The 13,895-nt window shown below is 37.1% G+C and overlaps 1 protein-coding gene across 4 annotated transcripts; it reads left to right on the top strand.

Moving 5' to 3' along the window:
• Positions 1-627: 627 nt before the first annotated feature.
• Positions 628-12,721, top strand: LOC123864774 (YTH domain-containing family protein 3-like). Of its 4 annotated transcripts, XM_045905443.1 has the most exons (9): positions 628-844; positions 1,030-1,239; positions 1,694-1,818; positions 2,073-2,247; positions 2,961-3,239; positions 6,320-6,451; positions 9,350-9,478; positions 9,648-11,209; positions 11,293-12,721. In XM_045905443.1, the coding sequence occupies exons 1-9, from the start codon at positions 748-750 to the stop codon at positions 11,332-11,334; spliced, it is 2,751 nt and encodes a 916-aa protein (XP_045761399.1). In that variant the 5' UTR covers positions 628-747; the 3' UTR covers positions 11,335-12,721. The 4 variants fall into 4 exon arrangements, with proteins under 4 accessions (XP_045761399.1, XP_045761396.1, XP_045761397.1 ...); XM_045905440.1 differs by lacking the exons at positions 628-844; positions 1,030-1,239; positions 1,694-1,818; positions 2,073-2,247; positions 2,961-3,239 and adding exons at positions 3,674-3,932; positions 4,041-4,065 and having other exon boundaries at positions 9,350-9,481; XM_045905441.1 differs by lacking the exons at positions 628-844; positions 1,030-1,239; positions 1,694-1,818; positions 2,073-2,247; positions 2,961-3,239 and adding exons at positions 3,674-3,932; positions 4,041-4,065.
• The last annotated feature ends 1,174 nt before the right edge of the window (positions 12,722-13,895 follow it).

Here is a 13,895-nt window from a genome sequence, read left to right on the forward strand (position 1 = left end):
GCTTTACACAGATTTGCCAATATCAAGTTTGTAAGTTTTTTACAAGTTAGGGAAACTAGTTAATTGTAGGACTTCGTCTGTATTGGTGTTAGCTGGTGGGCGTGCTCTGCCTTTTTGGAGTGTTTTTTTTTGTTAGGTAAAACTGTCTGGAAATTGCTCTAAGGGGGTGCCGTGCGTATGTCGGCGAGCGCCGGCACAGACGGGGTCCATACTTGTATAGTTTAACTAACTTGTTACAAATAACTACAAACTTGACATTGGCTAATCTTTGTAAAGCCAGACGAGAGAGCAAAAAAAAAACTAGGCATGGACTTCATCTGTACCGGCGCTCGCCGACACATGCGCGGCGCCCCTTTAGAGCGCTTCCCAGTCAGTTCCACCACCAATAAACACCAGCAGAACACAAAAACCAGCCACTTCTCACAAAAACATACTCCAAAAAAGCACCGCACGCGCGCCAGCAAACGCCACCACAGACGAAGTCCCATGTCAATCTATGTACATATTTGTCTATGGTCATTTTTTTTGTGTGCCCTTGTATACCAGAGCCATAATGTACTCGAAAAAAATCTTGATAATTGTCACCAATTGTCACTCTGACAGTTGCCGTCATTGTGATGATTGGTGATGATTTGTGATAATTGAGTTTTGACGACCATGGCGGGAAAGTTTTTTAGAGCTTGTTTACAAAATTGAATTACTATTTTATTTTTAATATTGAGTTTACTAATTAGTTAATGATACAATATGAGTACAAGATCAAAAAAGAAGCAATCAATACCGGGCACCAAGGATTCAATATTACAAAAACGTGTAGAGAATTCATGGATTCTGCTCATAAAAGGTTAACAAAATAGTTACATTTAAATGTAATTGCCTTAGCTTTCTGATGCATTTGTTGTGTAAAAAATAATAGGTGTATATGCTTTACCAAGAGATTTAGAGAGGCTAGTCAAAATATGTAAGCGTTTTATTGTTATGGGATTTGTAAGTACGTAATTAAAAAGCCTACTTTTTTATGCATTTCAGAGTCAATACTTGAAAATAAAAATTTTCAAATTATCTCACTTCCACATCCAGCAAATGGCAATTCAACAAAGTATGTGCTGGATAGTCTTAATCACAAGGTATATGAGGTTGTAGCATTCAATGAATTCTACAGGTCATGGTTCATAGATGACACTGTGAAGTCTGATGGCAGTATTATGATGGTAACACCAATTAATCCATTGTTTTTAGGTTTGTGAGAAATTCTGATTTTTAACTATTTACTTACTTAAATTAATCAGTTTATAAAACTTTTGTTTTAAATCAATACTAATATTCGCTTCCATTCTGGAGATGAACATATGCTATTTTTTATTACTGAGTTACCACAGGATTTTCGAAAACGTAATTCCACTTGGATGAAGTTAGTATCATCTAGTTTCTCGCACATCTTTGTCATTTCATTTTATAATTAATCTGCTGTAACTTCAACAGAATAACTGTACTTTTAAATACAAAGTTTCATTTTGAGACTATGGTTTATGTAATTCAAATTCACTACATAAAACCATGATGAGTTGTACATAAATATATATTCTTGGTTTTCATCTTTATCATAACAGATTCCCAATATTCTTTTCATGATCTGCATACAATTATAAACCCTAAAAATAAATGTAATACTGAGTGTACTTATTTTTTATAGTTTTGCCGAGACTAAGACAACAATGTGCAAACAGAGCCATTCCTTTTGAAGATTTACTATCGGAGAAGGGTTTTGACAAAATCTTGGCTTTTGTGACTAATTTGGACGCTGTCGCTGATTTAAAGGTACCTATTTTATTTTCTTCAGTTACTTTAAGATAAATAAAAAAACTAAAAATCCAAAAGTGTGTTGTTGCTTCTTTAGAACTAAACTGTTACTAGTTAAAAAAAAATTAATTCATGTAGTCACTGTGTTACTTAAATCTGTGTACCTATGTACAGTATTGCGATAAGAGATCTGTGAGCGGGTGCCGAGACTAATGCTTCTGAAACTATACTTTCAAATTGACTACTGCACAAAAATTAATCTTCATTTTCAGGGTCCACAGGATCTAAGAGCATATAAATATAATGAAGAAAAGACTTTAAATTGGTTAGAAAATAAAATACGAAAATTAGCCGTAGTATTAAGGGAAAAAAGAGTTCATGTGACATCTGGAGCAGTTTCAGCCACATTTGTAACAAGTGATGTGAATAATCAAAACATAGATGAAGGTATAATTTTTTTAAGGTTCCATACCAGAAGGGTACCAATGGGAGCCTATTACTAAGCCTCCTCTGTCAGTCTGTCAGCGGACTGTATCTTGTGCACCATAATAAGTAAAAATTTAAAAATGACCAAATAAAATTAAAGGGTTATTTTTCTAGGATTGTATGGAACTCTTCGCATGTGAGTCTGACTCGCACTTGACTAATGTTTTTATTTTAAAGTTACCCATGTTTTTATAATAATAATTAATTTTTATAAACCTGTGATAGCATAGTTGTTAAAACTTCCCCTAGGTACCTAATTGGGGCATCTGGGCAAATCTCTCGCGCACGTTCTTGGGAGTTATGTGTGTTTTAAGTAAATAGCACTAGTTAGTTTTAATGGTGAAGGAAAAGATCCTGGGGAAACCTGCATGCCTGAGAGTTTCCAAACTATTCTCAAAGGTATGCAAAGTCCGCCAATCTGCACTTGACCGGTGTGGTGAATTATGGCCTATACTTTAGGCCATACTTCACCATACTGGTCAAGTGCAGTTTGGCACCCTTAACAAACTGAGAGGAGACCCATGTATATTCAGTAATGGGCCAGGGATGTGTTGCGGAGACGATGATGCCATGTTAGATATTAGGGAAAGCCCCTAATAAAAGCCCCTATATAATTATGTAAGTAAGAATTAAGGTAGTGTTGCTAGTATAAAATAATGTATTCTAATTTTCAGAATTCTACTTAAAATATGCGCATGGGATGATGTCTGATTACCTTGAAGAAGGAATAGTTGAATTACTTGAAAAGAAATTTGATTTTAAGACAGAGCTCATTGAACATATTGGCAACAAAAGGAAATCAGAAATGGGACTAGAAGATGTCAATAAAAAAATTAAACTCGAATCACATGAACAGTCAGAAGAAATCAAATTCAGCCTCAATAATTCAACAATGGATATTAAAAAACAAAAACCATTGACAGCCAAAGAAAAAGCTAGACAAAAAGCTGCTAGTAAAACTAAAACCATCTCATCATTTTTTTGTAAAAAGTGATTAAACTTGAAAATATCTAAGCTTTTACCTAGCAACAAAATATATAACAATGTATCATTCATTTGTTTTATTTTTAAGTTAATTTCAATCATGGTTAGATCCAATAAATAATGATGATACTGTACATGTGAAGTGAGGCATCACAGCAACAGCTGTTTAAATCATTGCAAATTTAATATTCATTGAATTAAATTCTTCAGTCATTCGTCAGTCGTAAGGAAAGTATAGTACCTACCTGGAATATAAAAATGTCCTACTGTTAACTATATTTTAATACAAAAATCCGTATGAATCAAAACTTACTAACTAAATCCAAATGGTATGAATCAAGGAACAATCAATGAATAAAAATATCTATGGATAGAATATGAGAAAAGTGGAAAAATTGAATTATATTTGGCAACACCAAATGGTCGCCATCAACTTATCAAGTCGCCATTGCTAAGTCCAAATTTGTTCCTATTCCTTTTCGGACATTGAGCAATTCTTTGTATATTGCTTGTTCTTTATTATTTCTAAGTGTTTTTCGGACACACCGGACACTGTGTAGTTAAACTCATGTGATTAATATTGATATTGTCGTGAGTGAAGACTTTAATAAGTGTTCAATAAGCTAAAATCGCGGCCAATGTCAGCAGGCGTGTCAGATCAGGTATTTCGCGTTTACGCTCATTTGCGCATTATTTACGTGTAATCGTGCGTTGTTTTGTGTAATTCTTACACGGTTTTGTTTCTTGTTTCATGTTCGTTGGGTATGCAGCGGATGAAAGGGCAAGGGAACCAAGGTAAAGACTTGCGATTATGACGTTGCAACCCGCAGGTGTTTTGTGAGTAGGAAGGACCTCGCACCGGTCGGCGCTCGCCGCTCGGCTCACGCGTCCGGTGTCGTGATGCCGTCGTTAGCGTCATCTAATTTTCACTTTCTTATTTATACATAGTTAATATAGGTGTTGAAGTACTGAGTAAACATATTCATTTCATATCCTTCACTGTTATCACTTTCTTCTGAGAAACGACTTGGACTAATGAAGATGTTTCATGTTACTCATTACATGCTTAATTTCAACAAGTTTATGTTCAAAACAGTGAAGTGATTATTTACTGAAATTATAATTTAGTAAGCTTCTATGTTCTAATAGTTAGTAGGTATTTAATAATGTGAAATTTCATCTCAGTCTAATTGTTAGAATTGATGTTTGTTAGGTATAGACACATAAATTCAATAAGTATTGTTATTTTCAGTACAATTATAGTTACATAGTGCCATTTATTGAATACTTTCATAAATAGTGTTTATATTCTGATTCACACAAACATAGGCTCTATCAGCTTTTTATTTTAGCTCATAAGTAATTGCCTCTTTACCATAAATTTTAGATTTATTTAAGTAGAAATGTTCGTATTTCTTCAGTACCACTGTACATATTATAACATATTATAAATGCGAAAGTGTGTCTGTCTGCTAGCTTTTCGTGGTCTATCCATTTTTCATTGGGAAAGCTCCTTTTGGTCCCGGAAAATCAAAGAATTTCTACAGAATTTTAAAAACCTAAATCCACATACATGGATGAAGTTGCACACAGACACCATCTAGTTTTTATATTATATCTAACAATTAAATAATAATTTGTAAGTATATAATCTATACTTATAATCTATACTAATAAATAAAATTGGAGTGTCTGTCTGTAATTTCGAAATAACTACCTCATATTAAGCTCATATGGTTATTTGAACGATACCATAACTGAATCACACGTTTTTAAAATTTTTGTCTGTCTGTCTGTCTGTCTGTCTGTCTGTTTGAAAAGGCTAATCTTTGGAACGGCTGAACCGATTTTGACGGGACTTTCACAGGCAAGTAGAGGATTGACCAGGGCGTAACATAGGCTACTATTTTAACCGACTTTCAAAAAGGGAGTTGTGTTTTTCTACCTATGTACATCGAAATCTCCGAGATTTCTGAACCGATTTGCGTCATTTCTTTTTTAATCGATAGAGGAACTTTGCGACATTGTTTCATAAAAAATTTGGAGTCCAACTTCTCAATCCTGATGCTGCAGGGGATCTGACCAATCCACGCGGGCGAAGCTGCGGGCATCAGCTAGTAATATTATATAAATGTAGCAGCGTTCATCAAAAATTTCAAAAAGCAAATCATACTTTGGTCAATTACTTACATTAAACCCTCATAAACTCTAATTTATTCTCAAATAATCCATCCATTGGTGAAATTGAATTGATGGTGAAACCATTAAAAAATCCATACAGAATTTTCTGAGATTAGTTTGACCAGGTAGACTAACTCTGTAGTCACCCATCCAATTCACAACTTGGTCCAATGTTGCTTAACAAGCTCAATGACCTGATTTTGTAGTAGTGATAAAATATTCTGTATTTTTGGTTTTAATATTAATTATACTTAATATAGTGTGAAGGCACTGTTGTGCCTCTACAAATGCACAATAGAATACCACAGAGCTGAACTGAATGTGTGGTGAGCAAGAAATAAGATATATTTATTTCATTTACCACTGGTTTGGAAAATAGATTCTACTGAGAAGAGCCAGCAAGAAACTCAGCAGTTGCTCTTTTTTAAAAGCAATATGTATATTATGTATACATTGTAAGCAATGTAACTATAACTTACATTACCTTGTGGACTGCTGAATGCAAAGCAAACTGTTTTCATGCAACTATGTCATTAAGAAATTGATCAGTTGTATAATTGTTAACAGAGACTTAGCAAAATATATACAAACTATATAGAAAATATATAGAACTCTATGGGAATGGTATGATTTCTAACAAAAATCTCTTTCAAGTAGGTATTTTTACTTTCCAGAATGTAATGGTAAATGAGGACACTAACTTTTTTCTTCCAAATCAATCTGCGATCTTATATGGTGATAACTGGGAAGCAATCATGCTGATGATTAGAACTTGGAAGTATGAGTTTGATAAAACTGTGCCTATGAAGTTTTGAATAGGGCAATAGTTGTTATAGTCTCCAAAAATGTTGTTTTATCTAAATTCCAGTGGCAAATGTACCTAAGGAGCAACAGTTAGAGAGTGGCGGCGACGAGCTGGCGGAGGTGTCATGGCGTCATCAGCAGCAACCATCCTATGCACCACCAATATCGTCAGCGGCCGACCACTACAGCCCGGCAGGTAGGTACATAATCTTTCCAAAAATATCTCTTTCTTGTAGAACAGAAGATTTACAGTTTACATGATCCTTTCACGAACGAACGAACGTTGTGATTATTACAGTTACAATCACAATTGTTGTGATTGGCTGAATTTATTGTATTCTTGCTGAAACTTGCTTGTTAGCTAATATTGTAGTGACTAAGCTGAGATCTATAGAGCGTACTTTAACTTTCTTCAGACTTAAGATTGAGTTAAAACGAGACAGATTTATGTGTGAGATATACCTCTGTCTCGTTTTAACTGTGTCTTAGGTCTAAGCAATGTCACAGTGCACTCAATAGATCTCACCCTGACACTCAGCCAGTCAGAGGTGACTGAGATTTCCACACTAGCTGTCAAACTATTGCGATTGCTTTGTGACCGGCAAATAACTTGAACGAAAATTGGTAGGTGTTTCCTAACATTTAAAATCCAGGTATCTTTAAAACAAGAGTGAATAGGCACCTTCTAGGTAAACGCATCCCATCTTAGACCACATCCTCACTTTCCATCAGGTGTGATTGTGGTCAAGTGCTTGCCTATAGTGAATAAAAAAAAGCCACCAAGCAAAAACTTGAGCAAAAAGTTGAGTAGTAGGTGAAAGTTGACGAATAACAGGAAATAAATGCCGACTGATCAACTTATGGCATGCTCCTGGGCATCAGAAATTCCTTTGCGATGACTCAATCAAAGAGACCTAAAAATCAACTATGATTGAATATGAAATAGTATATTGATAAAACTCTTTGTGGATCACTGTAATATGATACAGCTAGTTGTTAAAGCCGGAAATGCAACGGTCAGCAGTGTGTCCAATGCAGTCCATAAAAGCACACAAAGGAATGCATGAAAGTGTTTAATTTCTGTGATAGTAAATAATAACCTATGGTGCTTACACTGGGAATCACAAGATTTAGGTAGGTAGGTGATATATTCACATACACCTGTACTTCACTTTACCTTGAACTCACACAACTTGTTTGAATTTGATGTTGTTGTTTATTATGTTTCTAACACTTTTTTTCTGGGAATTGGTGTTTATGAATCATTATTCATAGGAAATAAATTCAAATTCAAAGTATTTTTATTCAATTAAACTTTTACAAGTGCTTTTGAACTGTCAAAAAATATCCATTTTGTACCTTTAACAACATACAAATTTTGCTTTTATCATGAGTTTTTTGAGTGCACAGTTTTTTATGCTTACCGAGCCTAGCAAAGTACTGGCCATAATTTTTGATATCAGTAATTTTAATGGCCGAAACTTTTTGATAGGAACTGACCCTTATTTTTCACATAAAATGTTTTTGTTTGGGACAATTTTTGTGTCGAAAAAATAAAGAGTTCTCTCAGGATTTTTGACTAAACTCTGTCTGTTTGTTATCGAGAAGTGATCACTTTAGCTATAAGACAGTTTTGTTTAACTTTTTCTTTCATATGTTTATTTAATTTTTGTATTTGTGTGTGTGCAATAAAGAATTCCAACTAACTGAACGTAACTAGGTACAAGCTAGCAATCAAAGCTAGTGTTATTTAACTTATTACATTTACACGTTTATCTGCATTATAATGTTTTTTTTTGTTTAAATCTTTCTTTCCTATGTTTATTTAATTTTTGTACATGTGTGTGTGCTATAAAGAATTCGAATCGAACCTAACTATTGTAGGTACTAGCTAGCAATCAAAGCTAGTGTTATTTAACTTACGACATTGACACGCTTATCTCCATTGTAATGATTTGACCATAAACTTGATATACGTAGCGTCGAATCCATTGACTGGTGAAGTGAATGAAGATCAAGGTTATTCTGTCGTTTTCCTGTCTTAATAGACAGGAAGGGGTAGAGCGGCAGATATTGGGAGAGTTTTTGTATTACAAAAAAGGGCAATACGCGCAATTTATAACTTAAAACCACGCGATTCACTTCGAGAAAAATTTAAGGAAATAGGTATCCTTACCGTAGCCTCTCAATATATTTACAACAACATAATTTTTGTAAGACAAAATATTCTTAGTTACAAGAAGGTTGGCGATCTACACAACAGGCTGACTAGACACCGTAACAGGCTTGCGACTCCTACGCTCCGTCTCAGGAAGGTCCAAAAGTCATTTGTGGGAATGGGTATAATCTTCTATAACAAAATTCCTCAGTCAATTTTGGACTTGCCTTTACACAGGTTCAAAAAATCTATTAAAAATATGCTCTTGAGAAAAGCATATTATACTATCGAAGATTATGTAAATGATAAAAAAGCGTGGATTTGAACTTCGATTCGCTCCAGCAATGCGCAGGACTTCAATTGCTTTTATACATGGCATAATATTGTATATCAAATCTTTGAAAAGAGCAACCGCCGAGTTTCTTGCTGGTTCTTCTCGGTAGGAAAGGCATTCCGAACCAGTGGTAGATGCTTTTGACGATTCGAAAGAACTTGTAAAAGTCTAATTGAATAAAAACATTTTGAATTTGAATTTTGAATTTGAATTTAATACTATATCCTGTTGGCACAGAATGTTTGGGATGTTTGGGTTCTCTAGACTGAGACTTTTCGAATGTTTTCAACGCAAGTTTGGAGCCTGCATTCATAATCATCCAAGAGAAAAATCTAAAGTTTTATTGTTAACTGCCCGCGACTTCGTCCACCAGGACGGCACCAAACCTCTATTTTACCCTCTTAGGTGTTGATTTTACATAAGTCGTTAGAGGATGTCTACGGACCTTATAATAGCTATCTGCATCAATGTCAAATGACAGCCCAATCCGTCCAGTAGTTTGAGCTGTGTGTTGATAGATCAGTCAGTCAGTCAGTCGCCTTCTCCTTTTATACATTTAGTAGTATTTCAGTTTTATAAACTTCTTGCTCTTCTTGTTTCAGGTTATTATGGCACAACAGCTCTTCCTTATCAGGCATTTGGAGTTGGGGATGGAACATGGTCCACCAATGGAACAGACCCAATGACTTTCCTTGGAGGATACAATCCTCACGATTCTTATGGCATGGATGGTAGCTAGTATTTATTCCAGTTGAACTTTTTAACTAAAAACAATTATGACAACAGTTTTCACTGGATGTTTTCGTAATTTTTGTTGCACCTTAATGTTTATCTTTTAATCAGAATTCTATTGTTCAGATCAATTTGCAACGTCTTTATTAATCATATTGTCCATTTCAGGTGTGTTCGGACACACATCTACAACACCGTTTTCAACAGCTGCATTCGGACAGCCATCAACATTTAATTATTTTCCTGGAAACGGTGACTACTCTACTTGGGGTCAATTAGGGCGAGCCAAGCAGTATGATGATTACTACAGAACCGACGGGTTATACGTGCCAGATGGAATCAAGGCGGTGGACGCCGGCGTCCAAGCACTGTCGCTCGGCGAGCACAACAAGATCGACAAGGATCGCATACCCGAACTCAAAGACGTATCAAGTGGATCGCAACCCAAAAAGATGACGTGGGCATCGATAGCCAGCCAACCGGCCAAGCCCGCTCCTTCCATGCAGAGCGGCGGCCTCAAGAAGAAGGGACCGGGAATGCCGCCTCCGCCAATAGTGCCAGGCAAACATAATATGGATATCAGTACATGGGACGCGGGCAAAAGCGCCCCCGTGGCGACAGCGCCGCCGCCTCCGCCGCTGCAGTCGCCGCCCGTGCCGGCGCCGCTGCCCATGCCGCAGCCCGCGCCGGTGCCGCAGCCCGCGCCGCTGCCGCGCGGTCCGCCGCCGCCGCACCAGCCTCCGCCCGCGTGGGCGCGCGCGCCGCCGCCGCACCAGCCGCGGCCGCCCATGCCGCCACCACCCGCGCCCGCGCCCCCCGTCGTAGCCGCCGCGGCACCCGCTACTCCGCACCCCGTGCTGGAGGAACTGCGCGTTAAGAACGAATATAATCCGAAGGAATTCGACCTCAGCGCCCCACTCGCTCGTTTCTTTGTGATTAAATCGTACTCGGAGGACGATATCCATCGTAGTATCAAATACGAAATCTGGTGCAGCACCGAACACGGTAATAAACGCCTCGATGCTGCGTTTCGCGATCGCGAAAGGGAGGGCGGTATGGTGTACCTCTTCTTCTCGGTGAACGGTAGCGGCCACTTCTGCGGCATGGCTCGCATGATCAGTGCCGTCGATTACAATTCGAACTCGAGTGTGTGGTCGCAAGACAAGTGGAAGGGACAGTTTCGCGTTAGGTGGATATATGTTAAAGATGTTCCTAATGTTCAACTGCGTCATATCAAATTAGAGAACAATGAGAATAAACCGGTGACAAACTCGCGCGACACTCAGGAGGTTCCGCACGCCAAGGGTCTCCAAGTGTTACGTATCATGCATAGCTACTGCCATTCCACCTCGATTTTTGATGATTTTATACATTACGAGAGACGCCAAGAAGAGGAGGACTCGCGCAAAGTTCCTAACAGCCCTCCTCCCCACAACAGCCGCGAAGAACACGAGGGTGGTCGCGGTTATCGGAATAATTATCGTGAGTATCGCGAGCATCGCGATGGGCGCGACGGTCGGGACGGGCGCGAGCACCGCGACGGACGCGACAACAGAGAACACCGCGACGCGCGCGAACCACGCGACCCTCGGGACTCGCGCGACGCGCGTGACCCGCGTGACCCGCGCGACCCGCGTGACCCGCGCGACCACAGGGACGACCGTGACGGACGAGACAATCGCGACCACGGCTATCGTGACCGCGAATCCGGTTACAGGCCCCATCATAAGGTTCCGTTTACTGCTTTCCAAATGTTTTGATTTTTGTTTATTATGAATGTAAATGGATTGAACTGTGTTGGTTTCTTTTTCAGGATCGTGACGGCTCGCGCGGTCGTGGACGCCCTCGTAACTGATCATACTTAGTGAGTGAGAACAATTTGAGGACTGGCTTCTCTCCATAGACAACTAGTACTCGAGTAATAATTGGTACCGCATTACGAGAAGTGTATGTAAACCGGCATACATAAAGCTGCAATGAGGAACCACAAATGACGCGATTCAACAGAGTTGCATTACAAGTTACAACTTGGACTATTGTTACAAATAGATTATTATTAATTGTTTTGAACAGTGCTTTCGCTAAGGAAAAAACATTCAACAAATTAAAATGTGCTAAATGATATTTTATACTGGAAGAACATTTAATTAAATAATGACACTAGTGAACAGAACATTAATTAATTATCATGTGTTGGTTTCATATCACATGATGTGTGAAATTGTGGACTTTATTTCAAATTTGTGGACTAAATCAATTAAATATAGTAATTTTATAACTAGAAAATTCTGTGGTGAGAGGAGTTGATCCTTTTGTTTAAGGACTGGTGAATCAAACAAGTATGATGATTATGATAACATCACTAGTGTGCACTGATTTGGTGTAGTGTTCAAACAATACTTTAAAGATCAGTGTGTTACAAATACTGGAAATAGTTAATAATTATCTACGGACACTTGTATGACTTTTGTAATACAAGAGGAATATGTAATCACGTGAGGTGTACATGGACATTTTATATACAGTTTTATAATCATACAGGAATTCTCTCATATTCTACTTTTGTATTGATTTCATAATTATGATTTATGATAAGTGCTACATGATCATATTTTAACATATTTTCTTATTTGTGACCCTTCCCCCACTTATGCTCAATGCAAGACGATTGCATTCACAGAATCATTGTTGACATTAATTTTATCCCATTGATTTAATGAGTTAATTGTTTGTGTTTTTAAACATTTGTATATAATTATATGTATTTCTACTATTAAGTGCAACAACAGTGTAATGAAGGAAAATTGATTGAAAAAGATATTTTGCCATTTTATTGTTTATGTAAGTATTTTAAAATTCCCACCTTAATTTTTCAAGTGCCCTTTTATCATATTTGTAATTTGTTAGACCTTCTACTTCATCATTGCATGTAATGAAAATATGAATTATTGATGTTTCACTATATATTATTTCATAGCATCATTTGATTTACTTATCATTTTTTACTTGCTATGTTTATATTGTTGTCAACATTTTGTTACAACAGAAGAAAATACTTGGGATGTATGATTTTATTTTTATAACAAAATATTGAACTGTAAAAAACCAATCGAACCGTAAAACTAAGATCGCTATTGTTCAGTTTCAATAATTGCGCAATGTTTGTTTATTATAAAAAAAAAATAAGTGAACTTGTATAGAGTTCAATCGATACTGAATTAAACTGTCATAGACGTTGTTAAGTATTATTTTTATATTAATTATCCTTAATGCACTAAGACATTACTGTGTTGTGTTGTTGCAAGTTGCAAGGCAAGCATTCTAGCGCAATGATCGCCAATCCAAGCGCGCCATTAATAGAGAGAGAGCTGTAACACAATATAAGGAACAATAATCATAATTTGTTATAGTCCATCAAAACTGATAAATCTGTATGATACAACTTGCAACATGGGATATGCACTGTCCGTACACATGCAGAAACGGCAAGCAAGATGCACCATCGCCACATAAATCCTCTAAAACACACTCAATGAACGTTTCACTCAGACACCAGAGCATATCCTCAGGAGATGCAACGTAGACCTCACAATATACACAAATGCAAATCTTTGTAAAACTCATTATTCCTTGTACCTCTATGCTCTGCTTCTATCCAAGGAGCTGACGAATTGTCATAATTAAAATGTATGACTCCAAAGTCCGAACGCCTGTTATTTTGATATTTCATGACACGCCACAACAGCTAAAGTGGCCGGCAAAGAACTTGAGCTTTTTGCAGCGTAGGTAGTGGCTGAAAACTGAAATGTGCACATTGCAGCAAAAGATGACTACTGATCAACAAATCGTGTGCACCCGCTCGGGAGACTAAAGCCTACTCGTAAATCTTTAATCTTTCAAATTCTAAGGCTGAAATCTATAAAGCGCACTTTGACTTTGCTCTGACTTAAGATTGAGTTAAAACGAGACAGATTTATGTGAGAGATATAGCTCTGTCTCGTTTTAACTCTGTCTTAAGTCTAAGCAAAGGCAGAGCGCGCTCTATAGATCTCACCCTAAGACTTCGGGTGGTTATTCTAAGTAGGGGCCGGCAAGGGGTTGATCATGATGGATAATATAATGAGATCAAACATCGATCTCAAGGTAAGTACTCACCCAGTTTGTTTTGTCTTTTTGATAGCATTTTATTATAATCTATACTTTTTAATATTATAAAAAAGTAAACTTTGTAAGTTTGTTTGCATGGGGTAATCTCTGGAACTAGTGAACCGATTTTGAAAATTCTTGGGGGAAATCTCTGGAACTAATGAACCGATTTTGAAAATTCTTTCACTAGCAGAAACATTATTAGAGATCCCAACGAAAATTGTAAATTTCAATAAAAAGCTACTTTATCTTGAGTAACATAGCTATTTT

This window comes from Maniola jurtina, chromosome 4 (assembly GCF_905333055.1).
Source record: "Maniola jurtina chromosome 4, ilManJurt1.1, whole genome shotgun sequence".
NCBI lineage: Eukaryota > Metazoa > Arthropoda > Insecta > Lepidoptera > Nymphalidae > Maniola > Maniola jurtina.